This window comes from Giraffa tippelskirchi, chromosome 5 (assembly GCF_054371585.1).
Source record: "Giraffa tippelskirchi isolate mGirTip1 chromosome 5, T2T-mGirTip1v1.2.pri, whole genome shotgun sequence".
In the NCBI taxonomy this organism is placed as follows: Eukaryota; Metazoa; Chordata; class Mammalia; order Artiodactyla; family Giraffidae; genus Giraffa; species Giraffa tippelskirchi.
In genome coordinates this window covers 181,058,868-181,076,267 of record NC_137279.1, presented here as the reverse complement: position 1 = coordinate 181,076,267, position 17,400 = coordinate 181,058,868, and the positions used below count along the sequence as shown (strand labels likewise).

General features: G+C 41.3%; 1 protein-coding gene across 2 annotated transcripts; it reads right to left on the bottom strand.

The window, feature by feature from the left end:
* Positions 1 to 345: 345 nt before the first annotated feature.
* Positions 346 to 14,841, bottom strand: RRAGC (Ras related GTP binding C). Of its 2 annotated transcripts, none has more exons than XM_081492109.1 (7): positions 14,493 to 14,841; positions 12,587 to 12,790; positions 11,437 to 11,636; positions 8,851 to 8,965; positions 7,764 to 7,906; positions 5,907 to 6,055; positions 346 to 1,891 (listed from the first exon to the last, which is right to left on the bottom strand). In XM_081492109.1, exons 1-7 carry the CDS (start codon positions 14,727 to 14,729, stop codon positions 1,740 to 1,742), a joined length of 1,200 nt encoding a protein of 399 aa, XP_081348235.1. In that variant the 5' UTR covers positions 14,730 to 14,841; the 3' UTR covers positions 346 to 1,739. The 2 variants fall into 2 exon arrangements, with proteins under 2 accessions (XP_081348235.1, XP_081348236.1); XM_081492110.1 differs by having other exon boundaries at positions 12,587 to 12,690; positions 14,495 to 14,841.
* Positions 14,842 to 17,400: the final 2,559 nt, after the last annotated feature.

The following is a 17,400-nucleotide window of genomic DNA, read 5'->3' as shown; positions in this document are numbered from 1 at the left end:
TACGTATTTTGTATTATGTGTTCTACTTAACTCATTCCTTTACATGCTTCCTGGCTTAGATGTTGTACACCAATTATGCAAGGCCCTGGATAGTCCCCACCATGAACCACCACAACCAGAAGACCCATTTTTACCTGTTTCGATCTCCTAAACAGAAAAGGGCAAAGAAGAGATGCCTGGACACAAGGCATGCAATTCCTGCACCAGGACAGAACTTTTAAGTCCTGAAACATACAACATCTTAACCATACGAGGCAGCAAAAGAAACGGACAATAAAACCACAGAGGGGCCAGCCAGTGTTTCCTTGCCCCAACCCTCCATACCTTATGCAAATAAAAAACTGATTTTGGAGTAAATACATTTATTGATACCCATTTTATATAGTTCAATGAAATAACCTATAAATATAAAAGCATTTTTCTTTTGGATATCACCATGGTCCATGTAAATACTCAACAGTCAGAATCATCTGCAGGAAGCACTCCAAGTCACAGAGTTGGGTTTACAGACCTGAATACACATATTTCATATAACAGTGGCACTTATGTACTCAAGTGGTCCAGTGGCTTTGGAATATATGACAACTGGGCATGTGGAATAAAAGTAATGTGTAAGTTTAAGTCAATGGGAAGGGTATCAACCTTCAACAACAAAAAACAATTATAAATCAATATCCTAGGTGAAGAAAGTACCACAGTTGACACTTGGTGTCGGAACACTGGAGACAAAAGTATGTTTAACGACACACGTGGTGTCGTATGCTCTCTTCAACCCCCAGTGGACAGTCCACCAGTGCCTTTGGGTAATTCAGGGTCAACAAAACAGCAATTCTTAACAGAATCTCAACAGCTTAGAATAAAAGGTATGTGGGAACTAGTATCAAGTTTAAAGAAAAATGAGCTAAATATTTCAATGACATGATGAGTTTTTCTCCTAAGAGGAGGAAGAGATTGTGGGGAAAACAACCTTTTTAATTCTTTTTTTTTAACAGTGATCAGAATCATTTATCAAATGTGAGGGAAGGAACCCAGGTATCTGGTATCCAAAACACAGGTGCAAAAATTTTCTTCTATCTCAAAGTTTGTTCCTCAACACTTGCGAGGGAACGAACACAGCAGCCACTGTTGGAGACTTGCTCTCGACTTGATGCAGCATAGAATTTTCTCATTTCTTCAGAAACAAATACAGGAATGTCCTTTTTTGCTGCAGTCAGACCATGTGTCTTCTGAGTTAGCAAGCAAATGCATTTAGAAGGTCTGAGGTGTGCAAGGTCCAAAATTGAAATCTGAAAGGCAGTGTTAGAACTTAAGCGAGGCAAGATTTTTAGAGACTACTCAAATGAAAATCTAAGTGAAGCATATAAAAATTCAGTTCTTTCTATTATTTTCAACTGGTATTTGATGGCGACATTCCCTGGTAAGGACGGGTTAAGGGCTGTTATCTCCAGGTCCAAGATATCCCAACTACTTAAAGTAGGGCCCCCAAGAGGAGAAAGACACACACTTCTGTGGTCTCTGGAATTCTTTTTTGCCTTTTTTTTTTTTTTAAGAAATAGTAGCTTCAGTTGCACACCACTGGCTGAAGGGGTTTTCATCCAAATGAGAAACTCTACCCCTTGTCTCTAGTGGAACAGGTACCAGGTTCCCACAAGCGGCAACTCCCATGTCCTGTAGCACGTGGCATCTGACCCTGGAGTGAAGAATAAGCTGGCACAGAGCCCCGATCGCTGGCATCCAGGCTAGATGGCGTTTCGTGGCGTGCCGTTGTGTGTCAACGCTTTCAGGCTGGGGGCACTGGTCTGGTGACTACAGCTCCTGTGAGAAGTCACACCCACCTCAAAAACCTCATGAATAGCTTTTCGGAAACAATGGAAGTTATAGTCTATTAAACCTGCAGGAGAGAAAAAGGAAGATCAGGCGCCTGAATGTCAACTATCTGCTAGGAAACATTTGGTGACGGAAATAAATAATTGGTATGTATTTTAAAACATATATCCAATTGAGAAATTCTCTACAATGGAAGCACGATAAAGCATACGCCCAAGTTGTTAATACTGATTACCTCTGGGCCTGAGAATGAAGAGGGTAAATAAAAAAGCAATTAGGAAGACAAATTCGCTAAGAAAATTTACAATGAACTCTAAAGTGAAAGTAAAATACTTTCGATACATCAAGTTTTTCCTTTTACAAGTCTCTGGGGCAGGCAAAGAAAAGCTGAAGGAAAACAGTTGGAACAATATTTGGGCAACCTGCTCAGTAGAGCCACGGGGATCGGAGGTATCAGAAAGGCCCATAGGGCAGAGCCTCAGGAAGCCAGCTCCCCCACCTCAGAGGGGAGGGAGGGCAACTCTGTCCTTATCTGCTTATGAACTGGTTTCCAAATCAGATTTTAGTCAAAGGGTTCCTTGCAGGTACATATGGACATATGACCAATTCCGGCCACGAAGAAAAGTGCAAGTGTGTGAGACTTCCATGGAGTCTCCTTAAAAGGAAGACCTCCCTCTTCCTCCCTCAGTCCTCCTCAGTGCCCAGAATTTGGGGAAGATTGCTGGAGATCCAGAAGTCCTTCCACATCACGAGAACCTGAAACTAGCAGCCAGTAATGAGAACAGCAGAGCTGAAAGAGAAGCACCTAGGTCCTCGAGGATACTGAGACAGAAAGACAACACGCAAGAAACAAACCACAAGCATCTAGTGGCAAAGTGACTACAGATGGGGAAGTAGCCCCAAAGGTGGGAGAGTCAAGTGCAAGGCAAAAGCAGCCAAGAAAACTTCAGGGCGGAGACAAGACTCTTGAGGATATGGGCAAGATTTAAATAGGCAGGAAAGAGGAGCAAAATCACAAGAAAATGGCAGGGAGTTTGCCCTGAGAGAACACAGCACACAGGTGGAAGACAGGAAAGAAGCTGGTCTGACTGGAGATGGGAGCAGACAATTCTTGGGAGAAGTACTGGGAATGGAGTCTGAAGAAGCAGGTTAGAGTCAAATTAAGGAGCTCCTTCAGATTCAGAAAAAAATAAAGGTTTTGATAAGTTCAACTACATTAAAATTGAGTTCTCTGCAAATGGTAAAATTAAACTGACAATCAAGGAAACATGAATAGTGGGTAGATATGTGGTGATGATATGAAATCACTGTTAATTTTTTTTTTAACATCTATTAGTGGTAATACTGTTATGCTTTAAAAAGGGCACTACTTCTTAGAGATACCTGCTGAAATCTCTATAGACAAAATGATTTGATGTCAGAGATTTGCTTCCAAATAACCCAATAGGAGAAAAACTATAGAGATGAAATAAGAATGGCTATGATTTTGATAGTTGTTCAGTCTGGGTGATAGATAAGAAGGGCTTCCTTACATTATTTTCTCTACTGTTTTATGTCTGACAGTTTCCACAACAAAGGATAAAAAAGAATGAACATATACAGGAAACAAGACCGACCATGTGTTCATGACTGAAAGCAGGGACAGGTACATGGAATCACTGTGCCGCTCAACTTTTGTGTTTACTTGAAAATTTCCAAGAGCCAAAAGTTTTTTTTTAATTTTTAAAGATTAGAATGGAGAAAAACAAGAAACTCCTAAGAGGTACAATAAAGATAAAAGTATAGGAACAAATAAATTACTAGAGAAGCCTAAACAGACATGAAAGAGTACCTGCAATGAAAAAGACACTTGCTCTAACCAGTAATTAGAGAAATAAAAATGAGGCCCAAATGAGACATCGTTTCCCACCTACCAAACTGACAACAACTGAACATTCTAACAACATTAAACATTAGCAGGAAATGAAGTGACAGAAATGCCCACAAAGCACTGTCTGGGGTGAAAACGATAAAGCCACTTTGGAGAGCAATTCAATAATACCTAATAAAACTGACATGAACTTGAGCAGGAGACATGAACTTGGGCAAACTTTGGGAGATGGTGAGGGACAGAGAGGCCTAGGGGGCTGCAGTCCATGGGGTCACAAAGAGTCAGACTGGGCGACTGGACAACAACAATAAAACTGAACGCATACGCCCTCCATAAATTCCACTCCTAAATACTTACTATTCTAGAGAAATTCTCTGTATGTGCAAAGGCAAGCTTGTTCATGAACATTTCTTGCAAAACTATTTGTAATCTTAAAAATCATGTAAACATACAGCAAAAAGAATATAAACTGTGATATACGCACTCCACAGACAGTGACAAAGAATGAACTGAAGCAACATGCTATTGATATGGATAAACCTCAAAACCAAACTTGAATGAAGAGAAACAAGCAAGTTGCAGAAGATGATTTACATTCTGACATGGTTTACACAAAGATACATAATACCCTATATAGTTTAAGGATAGAGAAGAAGTAAAAGACTAATTCAGACACAGGAAGAAGAAAACACTACATTCAACAGAGCACAAGAGAGGGTTTCAACTGAGAAATACACAAAAGACAAACATGTATTGGTCACGTTTCAGATCTTACGCTCAAAGGGGAATATACACATTTTTGTTTTATCAAAAAAACTCTGTATATCTAAAATATTTCATTAATATGAGCATCAGTGAAATAATATTAATTCATTCAATATTAATTAATATCACAAACCCAGAGAGAAGAACAGGAACTTAGTTGCAGTGAATAACAGAGCTACTACAGATCCTTGAGCAGTTAAATAACATGATAAAAGGAATATTCTGAAAACTAGTCTGCCTTTAGAATAAAAGACGATATAGACTGAGCCCTCAATATATGTTGAATGCAGCACCTTAGGCCTAGATGACAGGCCTAAGAGACCTGGAGACATTGCTGGACTCCTGCTGGACTGGAGACACCAACAGTGGAAATGGATAGGACACCCTAGAAAGTTCCACAAGAAACAAATGTTACAAGTTGGTGAAGATTCAAGGAAAACCACAGAAAAGAACGGAAAAAGGAGAACAAAGAACACCCTCTGTGAGATGCTGTGCAAGGGCCTCGGAAGCAATTACACCACACGATTACCAGACTGCACACAGCTAAACGTGGACACCAGGAAAATGGCGTAACTAATAACAGAAGGAGAGTAGCCAGGAGAGTCACGAAACAATGGGGAAAATATCCATCGGCTTTTGACACCATGGAGAGAGAAACATTTACGTGAAGATGCCTTACTAACACTTCAAACACGGGATGGCAATAGGCCCGAATCAGTCAACTACACGGAGATTAGCTGAAGCCACAGATGTGATGTGCTGGCCGGGAGAATAAGTGAAGAAGGGAGCCAGAAGCCCTGGTTCTGAAGGGCACTCAGAACTGACAAAAAGAAAAATGATTAGAAGAAACAGCTGGTCAGAGAAACAGACACAGAGAAGAACTCAAAGAGCTCTGCTTTGGGAAAGCAGAGAGAAGAGAGCTTGAGGGAGGACTGGATGACAGGGTCACATGCTTTGGAAGGCTGAAGAGGAAAGGCCACCAAATGTGGCAAGAAGGAGACCTGATAACTTCTCAAACCACCTCAGCAGACTGGTTCAGGTGGAAGCCAAATGCAGGCAGACAGGTAACAGAAGGATGTGCAATCAGAGGCTGGAATAAAAAATGTGATTTAAAAACAAAAGACCAAAAGAAGCCAGGAGAAAGCATGGACTGTACATGGAGGGAAAGGCACAAAAGTAGTTGAAAACGTCATGAAAGTGAAAGTGTTAAGTCACTCAGTCATGTCCAATTCTTTGTGACCCCACAGACTGTAGCCTGCAAGGCTCCTCTGTCCATGGAATTCTCCAGGCAAGAATACTAGAGTAGGTTGCCATGCCCTTCTCCAGGGGATCAAACTAACTGGTAAATCGTCTAACACTGCAACAATGTTTTCTCTTGTTTTCCAGAACCTAAGAAATTATGACAAAGACCTTTATATGAAGATGGTTTTTAAAATGTCATTACCTTTTCTTTCAAAACTTTCTTCCCTAAGGATGCAAACCAGTGCCAAAAATTTAGTCACCTCCTTTAAATACAGGACAGTTGTGTTATTCAGCTTGATGATGGCCATGGACTCTTTGTCATAAGCACTTCCACTTCCATCTTCCTTTAACCTGTTTTAAAACAAAGTATCGTTCATTATAGGTTTCCCAACTCAGCATTTTGTCACATTTGCACAACAAGGCTTTCTACCCAAGGCTTTCTACCCAGTTTCCTAAATGTCTTTTGAGAAAACATGCTGGCTCGACCACAGTGGAACAGAAGCTGTGTTTAGCTGTGGGTGCCCAGCCCCTGCTGCATAATCATTCCATGTGCTCACACCACCTTGTTGACCTAGGATGCGTGGAACGCAGCAGACTTCTCATTTTCCCTCACACTAATCAGTGCTGACACCCTCCGCAAATAATGGAGGACTTGAAATATGGGAATTGTCAGTAGTGAAAAAGGAGTAAGTACAAAAACTACAGTAAGTATGGTCTATCAAAGATACTGTGGAATCCTGTTGCCTGCAAAGTGAGCCTTACAGGGTCTGAAAGCTATTTCATTTATCAGATTCGATTGTCAGAATTACATGGAGTCCCCCTTCAAAAAACACAAATCAAGAGCCAAGTAAGCAACAAACTGAACTTCAATAAAGCATACCAAGTTTCACACACAGGTTAATAACACTCAAGTAATGGCTGTTTCTCTTCTTTTTTATAATGTCCTTTATCACGTGTAATGTAGTTTACAATGTACCTCATACTGAAAATAAAATTTACAACTAAATTTGATTCTTTAATTATAAAAAATACATTCTATTCATCTATTTTTAAAATTAGGAAAGGGAACATGAAACTTTTCTGCATAACCTACAGACAAAATCACATTTTCGCTGGGGAAAGAATAAAAACAAAGGTGAGCATGTAATCACAAAACTGACAGGAATTGAAAACAAGAATAGACAGGTAAAGAAGAGCTAAGACGAATGCATTCTCCTACCCCGAGGCAGCTGGAGAAAGATACTGACAAGTTAGGCAGAAAGACCAAGGTGCAGGGTAGGGACAGAGAGATGAAAGAGGAATTTAGACTAGGTGGAACACAGAAGAACAACAGATCAAGGACACAGGTATCAAAAAGCAAAGGTAATGTCACAGCATCAGGACAGTGCTTGGGAGGGCTGACATTAACATACAAGATGAACCATCACTATGAGAGGCTGCAGAGGTTACTGGCTTTTGAAATAATTATTAGTAAATCCACCAAAGTTTTCACTTGTCTTCTGGACTATTCTACAAAACCACTTCTTCACAAATTTCTGTATAAAGTGTGGTGAATTTGCATAAAAGAAGTTTATACTTTAGAGACTTCTTAGAAACTGAGATGTATAGGTCAAACATTCCTTGCTTCTGTGCTCTCTGAAAGATTAAGTACTCCTCAGTTCCACAGAGCCTGAAATCTAACTAGGAACCTGTACATACTAGTTATTCAGTGTTTTAAATAAATCAGTCTAGTTTATTGATCTAACAGTAGTGAAAAGTCACAGTAGTGAGAAGACACAGTACAAACCCCCCAAATTAAAGCAGGTGAAACTTTCACTGATAATTAAGTCTGGCACTAGTCACACCTTCTCAACTGCTCCTGTCCATCCATTCATCAAGAGTAAGACCCAGCAGTCCATTCACAGAGAAATTATGCTCCAAACTGAAGCAGTATGGTCAGAACAATTCTACTTCATACAGTACTTGCTAGATGCCTCAGAAATTAATCCCCCTAACAAATCAAACTGGTGGTTTTCCACTTGTCTGAGCTCTTACAAATATATATATAAACACAACTTACCCATATATACAAGACACATCAATTACAACATCAATCATGTCACAGCAAAGTTCATATGACTGCATATCCACAGGAGAACTGTCTGTTGCAATATAGATTTTGCTGACAACATCGAAGAGAAAAGCTTTTTCAATACCTGAATTCTTGAAAAAAGCAAAATCGAGTGTTCATTTTTTAAAGAATCACAATTCGTAAACTTATCAAAGATCCTCAATCATTAACATCCAAGAGCATTTTTAATGATACAACCCAATACCAAGAGTAAACAGTACTTGCTTAGGAGACACTTCTCTTATCCAAAGAAGAAAAGTCGAATTGTTTCTCTGCTCTGATTTACTGACATAATAGCACACTCAAATTTGTTCTTCTTTCATCCTCTTTACTTAAATGAATTATTTTCTAAGACACCACCAAAAAACAAACAAAAACATCCTCCAAAAATCAAGCCACGCTACATTTTTAATAATCCTTTTCTTGACAATAATCAATCTCTGATTCAAATGATCCTGCTACCAGAAAGGTTTGATGTGGCACTCAGCAGACAATGGTCACATCAACATCTAGCATAGTGCAAAAGCCCAAAGAATTGGTGATCACTACACAGAGTCCTTCAAAGTAGTGTTTGGAAAATACAGTCACTGAATGCTAAACTGATGGGAAGAATATCCTTTTTAATTAAGCTGAATCCTCAAAATAAGAAATGTGAAATATGACACTGAGATTACAGTTAACAAGGATCAACTTTTCAATGTGACCTCCTAAGGCAGAGATTAAACTAAGTCTAATTCCCATCACCCAGTATATCCCAGTTTCTACTCTTCCTTCAGGAAAAGAGATCACGAAGATATTTTTAATTAAGAAAAACATGAGAAAATTTTTCATCAGGGCCTTTTAAGACAAAAAAAGGTGAGTATTAAGGAAAATTTCAGAAAATAATTCAAGCCATTTTTTAAATGTTTCTATTATTTATTTAACTGTATCATTAGTCTTTAAGCTTGACTCAGATTAATTCAAGGCATTTTTTTGGAAAATTTGATAATACAAATATATTCAACAAAAACAGAACCAGAAATGACAGCACACTTACTGATATAAAGATATTTAATAGGTTTTCCAAGGTCGGTAGCTGTGGGATAAGTTTCTGCACCACCTTACTAAAGGCTTCAAATATTGAATGGTCATAGATACTAGTCAAATAAAAGCTGAAAGACACAACACAGTTTGATTAATTTGAAAAATAAATCTTAAGTCCAGCAACAATTATCACAATACATAAAATTTTAAGTTTCTTCACATTTGACTTCAGGAAGTTCAAATAAAGCCTATTTTGTGCACCATCTCCCTCACTCAAGATGACAAATGCAATTTCCCCACCTGGCTCGTAGCTCTCCATCCCTTTAATACATTTACACAGAGGGCAACTGAGGTGGTACTAGGAAAACATTTTCAGATGCAGAAACCTGAACATTCACCTAAGTCCTTGCAATCTGATCCAAAAAGCTTGGTTTCTTAAGCCCCCAACTGACAAAAAACCAAGAGAAAGCTCAGAGGAGATAGGTGACATTTATTAAATAAGAATACAGTACAGGTTTCTACTAAAATGTTACCTCCTCAGAAAGTTCCTTCCTGACCCCACCTATAACGGTACTCCTGTACCCTTTGCTTTCAACCTCTTCCCCCTTTGTTTTTCTGCACAGCACTGATGAGTAAAATTACACTATATGTTTATTTATGTGCTTTTGAGCGGTCTCATTCATCAGAATGTAAGCTCCATGAGAATAAAGGCTGTCAGCCTTGCTCACAGCTGCATGCCCACTGCCCTGTAGAGTATTCATGAATATTTGTTGAGTAAACAAATGAATAAAACTGGCACTTAGAATTTATGTAAATAACATGCTAAGGAAGATGAGAGCAGGAGCTCTAGAGAGAAGGGACAGCTATCTGGAGGCCTAAAAGGATACACAAAGAAGTAAATTTGTAGATTTAACAAAACATATACTTGAGAGAGAGAGAGGCTCTTAACAATTTAAACAGTGTGGTCAACTGTACCTGCTTTTTCACTCAGGAAGTATACTCTTAGTTACACAGCTGTATCCATTACGTAATTATAAACACAGATAACAAAGTCAGAGACACAGACCTGTTTATATCACACTTTTTATCATAATTCAAAGATACTTTCAAAGAGTGCACCTAACAACCTAACTTAGGTGGGGCTCTAATCTAGATGTTAGAACAATGGAAGAGGTAAGACCAAGATTATCCCTCCACAGGTACTAAGGTAAAGGAATATTTTAGGTTAGCAATGTAAGAAGGTCCTGCAGGAACTGTGAGGTTTGGAGGATGGGGACAGGAAGAACCTCCCAAGGCACAGGGCATTCTAGGAAGCTGAGTTTCTGGAAACTGGAAATTAAAAGAACCTCATCCATAGGTCTGCTAGTAATTAATAAAAGTTTAATGCTGTTAACAAGGCCCAGGGCCCCACAGAGAACTGGAAAAAGGGGTAGTGTATACCACTGAGGTGGGTGCTCTGGAAAGGGACACAGACATGGTGCTAAGAGGATGAGAAGGGTTCCTATGGGTCCTGGAGAACACAGGACAATCATGGCTTAAAATCCATCATTCATGGTAGAAAATAAGACTGAGGAATTTTATTGGAAGATACTTTCACTTTCTCCTACAAATACTGAATTTTTTTTAAAGCATGAATTACTTGTACATATTTTAATCCAGGCTAAAGGTCAACGGGACTTTTCTGTGTGGTTTCTTAGGAGAGTAACAAAAAGATCTTACAGCCGGAGGCCCTAGGGAATATTAGGGTAGGGATGGGGGTTGGCTTGAGCCTGGAGGGAAGTCATTATAACAGACCAAGGATAAGGAAATAGCTACGGTTGTCTCTCCGCTGCTTCCCCTTAAGTTGTTTGTACCATCAAAAGAACATTTTCTTGGGTACTTTTTATTACTCATTTCTACCTAAACCATAAAAAAGATGCAAGAAATAATTCTCACATATTTTTAAAATACAAGCACACAAAACCATGGAGTTTATCTAGTAGGTGTTCTTCAATATTAATTTTGCAATGAGAATTACGAAATCAGCAGTTCTTTAACTTGATAGCAACCCTAAGCAGATAATGGATACAATCACGTCACCCAATTTTTAGAGGTTTATAAAAGCATAAAGTGTTTTAAAAAACATAAGAAACATTAGAATCCAAACTTAAAATGTGCCCTCTTTAAAAGGCTCTTCCTACTGAGAGAGATACTGTGAAAGATCAAGCTACCGAGTTCTACAACGAATGTGAGATTCCTTGAACTGAGGCAAGGAGGGTGGGGAAAAAAAAAAAAATGAAACCAAGAGAGGGGAATCCCAAAGCAGATTTAATGCCATGAGGAAACAGCCTGACTCCAGTCTCTTGAGATGAACTTGTAAACACACCTACAGAAACAGACCTCGCATGACTTCAACCTCTGGGAAAATGCAAAAAAGCAGGGGAATTAACTTCTCAATAACATCAGGCTCCCAAAACTGCTTGAATTCAACAGAGATCAAAAACATTACACATTTGGGAAGGGTATACCATTAACAGAGAGCTACGTGTTTGTAATGACAGAGATGGGAATACATTTACACACTTTTCAGGGCTCCCATATCAAACACACAGGTTGTTACCTAAGGTGGAGTTTTTCTAGCCCAGCATCTGCAAGGTCATCATTGGCCCTTTGATGAATGTCCCTCTGTGTTTCTATTTTGTGATCATCAGACAGACCATCAACTTTGTGAATAAAAACCTCAAAATTCATGTCTGGGTTAACTTTGTAGGCTTTAGAAACAGTAATGTGAAGTCTTGTTAAAGCCTCCATGTAGTCATCCTGTAAGTCAGAACAAAATATTTTTTAAAAAGAAATCTTACGTTAGGAAAGCCTCAAACCACCTCTTTACCCAACCACAGAATATATATTACCCTAATCATTCATAAGTATTCAAACAACTACATTAACTTATACCACTAAATAAATCTTCAATCTGTCTTGATAAAGAATTCAACTACCAAGTTAATGCTTGTAATTTTTAATACTGATAAGAAAAGGAAATGGAAAATGGACACTTCTTCCCAATAAAAATTTTTTTAAGTAATCCCAGCTCTGCCATTTATTAGATGTGTGACTTTAAGCAGGTTGCTTAAATTCTGTGATCTCAGTTTACTCAGCCATAGAATTGTAATTACAATACCTACCTTACAGCACTGTGAAGAAGAAATTAAATTAGGTCACATGTATGAACGCACTCGTAACAGAGTCTGTACCTCATAACTCATTCCTAGATAATGCTTAAGCTTAGGAAAAAACTAAGATTCTTAAGAATAGAGACATGTCCCATTTACCCAAGTGTCTGCCACATGCTAGGCCCTCAATAAGTGCTAGTTGAGCTCAACTGAATGTGGACAACTAAAAAGACGATTCATTTAATATTTACCAACTCAGTTCTCACACTCCCCATTACAGGCACAGAGAAGACCTTGTCAGTGAGTGACAACATTACAACAGTTAATAAAAATATACCAATATCTACTAATAACAAAAACGGAACACTGCTCATTAACTAGAACTCAGAGACATAAACCCTATCTCCCAGTCATCTCATATTCTGTACCTGCGCAAAGGCATGCCTGCTCCTAAAGCACCGCTGCAGGTACATCTCTCACAGTTAGGAAATCTAGCGGCAAAGAAACAAGCTGCAAGAAGCACATGACAAGATAAACAACTTTCCTTTGTTCCTACATCTTCCGCCATCAAAGAAAGTAAACATCATTTCCAACTACCTGTGCATCAATGACATATATCAGCGCTCCTGTTCCCCTGAAGATCATCTCGTAGTCAAAAGTTGGGTCAAAAAAGTCCATTTGCCCAGGAAAATCCCATATTTGGAAATTCACAAAGGAGCTATTAGAAATGTCATCTTTGTAAATCTTGTTGGTACTTTCCAAAAAGAGGGTCTCATTGGGTGACATTTTATGAAACACCACCTGTTAAAAGAAAAAAAGACAATTTAACGACTATTCCACATTTTATTTACAATAAACACAAAACTCCACCCAGAATTAACATTAAGAATTTGACCCTACCGCAAAAATTTTAAAAGAGATGAAAAGTAAATGGTGTATCCATTGGTACTCACTACTCTCCAACTTCTAACAGAAAACATCAAATTACTAAAACCAAATCACCCAAAAAAGCTAAAACTTTTCTATTTTCTCTGTATACAATACTAGCAGTAGCAATGTCTCTCCTCATTTTTTCTCCCCATTACATTGTATAAATTCTGCTCTAAGATTACGAAAATTTATAGCTAAAGTTTAAGAAGTTTTGTTCATCGAAAAATATCAGAATGCCCACATCAGGTTCTAATGAATAATCAGAAAAGAAACTGACTGGACCCTGTCCTTCACGGGTTTGCAGTCTTGTGGAAGAAATAAAACAAAGGCAAATTATACCAAATAGGAAAAGGCATATTGGTAGAGAAGGAATATTTGTAAGGAGAGGACAAATGGGACTTGACAAGAAAAAGACAGCTCCCATGAGAAAAAAAAAAAGGTAAACGCAATTAAGAATCACAAATATCACAATCCACACAATTCCAACATGAAACTAATTTCCCTCTACTCGCTGGATGAGAAAAACGGATAGTTACTCCTGAGGTTTAGACGATGAGAAATAATGTAATGAATCAAAGTAAGTTTGCTTAAAACTTGCCATCAATGTACTCAGATTTTGCTGTAACGGTGAAAAGATAAATAAAACACAATAATCCCGTAAGTCTGGAAAGCTACTTTTTAATAAAATCATCATGTCTACAGAATATCACGCAGAGATTTATTTTGGAGATCTTTGCCTCAGAGTGAAAAGAGCAAAAGGCCACGTATCTGGCATTTTATCGCCAGCTCACCTTGCGTTTAAGAGGAATGGCTGATGGAGGGCGTCAACCCTGCCTCTATTGCCCCTTACTAAAAAAGCGAATAGCCCTCCATCCTTTCCTGCCATTTCCCAAGTGAAAGCACATGTACAAAGGTCTGTAAATATTCCCCAGGTCTCAAGACTTTTGTAGCCACACAGAGGGGAAATCACTACTAATTATACTCACCGGACTAAAAGTGCTAAAACAGGTGGAAGAACAGCCCCCATTCCCACTAAGGAATGCCACAGTGAAGTCTCCTTCGTACTAGTAACAAGAGGAGGCATTACAAAGGCCAAGAAGTTTAGTCACACCTCTTTCTGACGCTGCTCCCTGGGGCTCACCTGGGAAGCCCTGCAAACTCAGGTAACCTGAAGGGAGAGGCACACACAGAACCGGAGTCGAGGAGGGAGTGTGGTAAAGTTCTCCGAGTTAGAACCGGGGAGCAAGTCTCAGGTTCGTGAATGGCACAGGAGCTGGGTCCCAGGAAGTGAGGTCCCAGGAGGTGAGGCCACGGGCACCTGCCTCGCTCCGACCACTCGGGGAGCGCGGGGATCCACTTGGCCTCGGCTGACCTGGGCGTGGACTCCAAGATCGGGGTCCCGGAGCGAACCGCGCCCGGGCTCTGCTTCCCAGAGGAGAAGAGAAAGCGCGCTGGGATAGTCCAGCCGGCCACCCCGGCCGCCGCCCTCCTCAGGGCCTCCCCTCTCGGCTGGCCCCCGGCGACCCCGGGGAGGGGAGGGGGAGGGGCGGAGGGCCCGAACGGCCCCACTCACCTTCTGGATGGAGGACTTGCCGCTGCGCCGGAGGCCCATGAGCAGAATCCTCGGCTTGGAGCTGTCAGCGCCCCCCGGGCCACAGCCTCCTCCGGCCCCCGCCCCAACCCCGCCGCCCGCGGCTGCGGCCTCTTCTTCCTCCTCCTCCACGCCGTAGCCGAAATCCTTTGGGAACGAATCCGCCGCTCCGTAACTGCCGGCGAGGGGCGTCTCCTCCGCCCCGTACTGCAGGGACATGGTGCTGGAGCCGCCGCCGCCGCCCGCGCCCTGACAGGCCAGGCCAGGCCAACCCAGGCCGCCGCCTCCCCAGTCCGCCGCCGCCGCCGCCCCCGGCAGCCGCCGCCGCTGTGCGGCCCGCCCCCAGGAGCCCGGCTCTCATAGGCTCCCCGCCCGAGCGCGGCCCCTCATTGGTCACCTGAGCTGCCACTCGGGAGCAGCAAGGTAGGTGGTGCCCGTCACGTGCCCGGAATCACCTGACTCGGAGCCGTGGAGGGGGGAGGAGGAGTCACGAGGAGGGTGGCCGGGCCGAGCCTTCTGCCCTCCGCCCCAGCCCGCACTTCGGTCCGACCCAGCCACGCGCCTCGCTTCTCACCGCTCTCTTCTCTTCTTCGGGACTCCGGAGGCCAACGCAATGAGTGACGCTCTCTGGGCACTTGGGAGAATTGACTGTCCTCCTCCTACTATTGTGTTTGCCCAACCAATACTTACTGATGTCCGCGAAGTCCTGGGGCACACGGGGCACAAAACTGGAACTACCTCGGACCCTGCCTGCCCTCAAGTTGCCCCAAGGTTAATGGAGATCGGACCTCTGAGTAAGTAGCTTCTGTATGAGATAGGAAGTGGGAAGGTCAAAGGTGCAGATAAAAATGCTCGGCATGGGTGGGTGAGAGCATCTCTAAGGAGCTGGCGTCTGAACAGGTCTGGAAGGATGGCGTTGGTTGGGATGTTCAAAGGTAGAGAGGAGGAGCTAGCCAGAGTGAGGGCAAAACCTCAAACAAGGCCGAGTCATCGGTGAGATCGTTTGTTCCAGCAGGTAGCTGGACCCTGATAGGAAAGCAAATGCTAGCAAGCTAGAATCTTACCCTCTTTCTTCAGCAAATCAGTGAATATTGCTACTGTTTCACACTCATCAGGATCTGATTCCCCCTCCTCCCCACCCAGTGTCTACTTCTTTAGTAATTCCATCACCCCATGGAACATTGCATCTTCTGTGACCTCCTTCAGATCAGAGACCAAAGGAATGAATAATGAAAGCAGACCAGAACAAATGCTTGTCAGCAAAATATGGGAAAGCTAGAGGAATTTTACTCTTCACAGGGCGGCTTTAGAATTGGAAATTTAGCCAAAGATGGCCCTCTTAAAGAAGACATGGGGGTGGTGGTATTGATCTTTCAAGGAAATTTTCTTGATTATGAAGGGAAAGCAGGTATACAAATCTGGAAGTTGGTTTTGTCTGAATCTCGACGTTAAAGGTAGGACTTCCTTAGAGGTCATCTAGTGCAACCTCTCACCTAAAAAGAATCCACTGGACAGTGTCTCTGACGCTGCATGAAAAGACTTGCAGCATACATTTCAGTCGAGCCCAGGGAAGAGAGCTCACTATCTCAATAGGCAAACAATTCCACTGTGGTAAAACTTGGCTTAAAAGTCTTATTCAGGCCAAAAATCACACTCCTTGGAGCTTATACACCACAGTCTGTTAGCAGTGGTCATCTTTTTTATGACAGCACCTCAGATATTGGATTATAGTCTTCATTACCCACTGTCTTCTATGTTCCACATTAAACATACTTCAGCCAGGTCTTCTACAGTAATGTCCAGTAGCACTTCCTGTGATGACAGAAATGTTCCACATCTATACTGCTCAATATAGTAGCCAGTGTGGATTGAGCACTTAAATTGCTGCTAGTGTGACTCAGGAACTGAATTTTTAATTTTACGTGCCAGATGTGGCTAGCAGCCACCATGTTGGACAATACAGCTTTGTGGTTTCAAATGTACTCTCCAAATTTATATGCAATTGAACTTGTCAACATCCATCACATGTCTGACACCTACAACACAATAAGGACCAATAGAGCCTTCGGCATGACTGTTTAGCACCTGGACAGTATTTCTATTAATGCTTTCCAGAATGGAATTTTTAAAAAAATATACAGGGTATAAGTGATTCACACTAACAGTCACTGGAACCAGTACTTTGTCAGCAATCCCTCAGTGCCTAAAGTTGTAGAGCTGCATTTTTAACCTAAATGTAAGACTTGATATTTCAACTTTTTCGTTTAGGCATTCCCAAGTTGTGAATTGTTTTCAAGCTCATCTCAATACAGTCTACCAACAAGCCCCTTCCAACTCTGTGGCAGTTAGAGAATTAGCATTACTACCATCTGACCCATATGTAGTCCTTTATAATTTGCAAGGTACCTTTTACATCCATTATATTTTATTTGACCCTTATAACACGTTGTGAGATAGGCAAATTTGAAATCTATATTTTATAGATAAGGCAGCTGGAACAGGAGGAACTGAACAGATCGGATCCTTTTTTTTACTCCATTGAGCATCATGTATACTGTCTTCATCCAGATCCTTGATAGAAATGTTGAAGAGGACCTGCAGAGGCCAGGCTCACCCTGAATTCTTACACAGCACTGACTGATACAGCAGTGTAAGCATGTCAGTTCCCCCCGAAAGTCTGATTATCCAGCCCACAGGTTGCCATTTTCAAAAGGATGGTACAGGAGACAATCACCTGATTTACATAAATATTAATACCAGTTTCATTAGGGAAAAAAGCAAATAAGGGTTGCTGCTGCTGCTGCTGCGAAGTCACTTCAGTCGTGTCCGACTCTGTGCGACCCCATAGACGGTAGCCCACCAGGCTCCCCCGTCCCTGGGATTCTCCAGG

Excerpts from the sequence above, each read along its gene's own strand:
- RRAGC (XM_081492109.1), bottom strand. The coding sequence starts at position 14,729 with ATGTCCCTGCAGTACGGGGCGGAGGAGACGCCCCTCGCCGGCAGTTAC. Across the intron at positions 7,907-8,850 it reads TATTAAATATCTTTATATCA|AATTCAGGTATTGAAAAAGC; the intron begins GTAAGTGTGCTG and ends GCTTTTTTCAAG. Across the intron at positions 1,892-5,906 it reads AGAAAGTTTTGAAAGAAAAG|GTTTAATAGACTATAACTTC; the intron begins GTAATGACATTT and ends TCTCTCCTGCAG.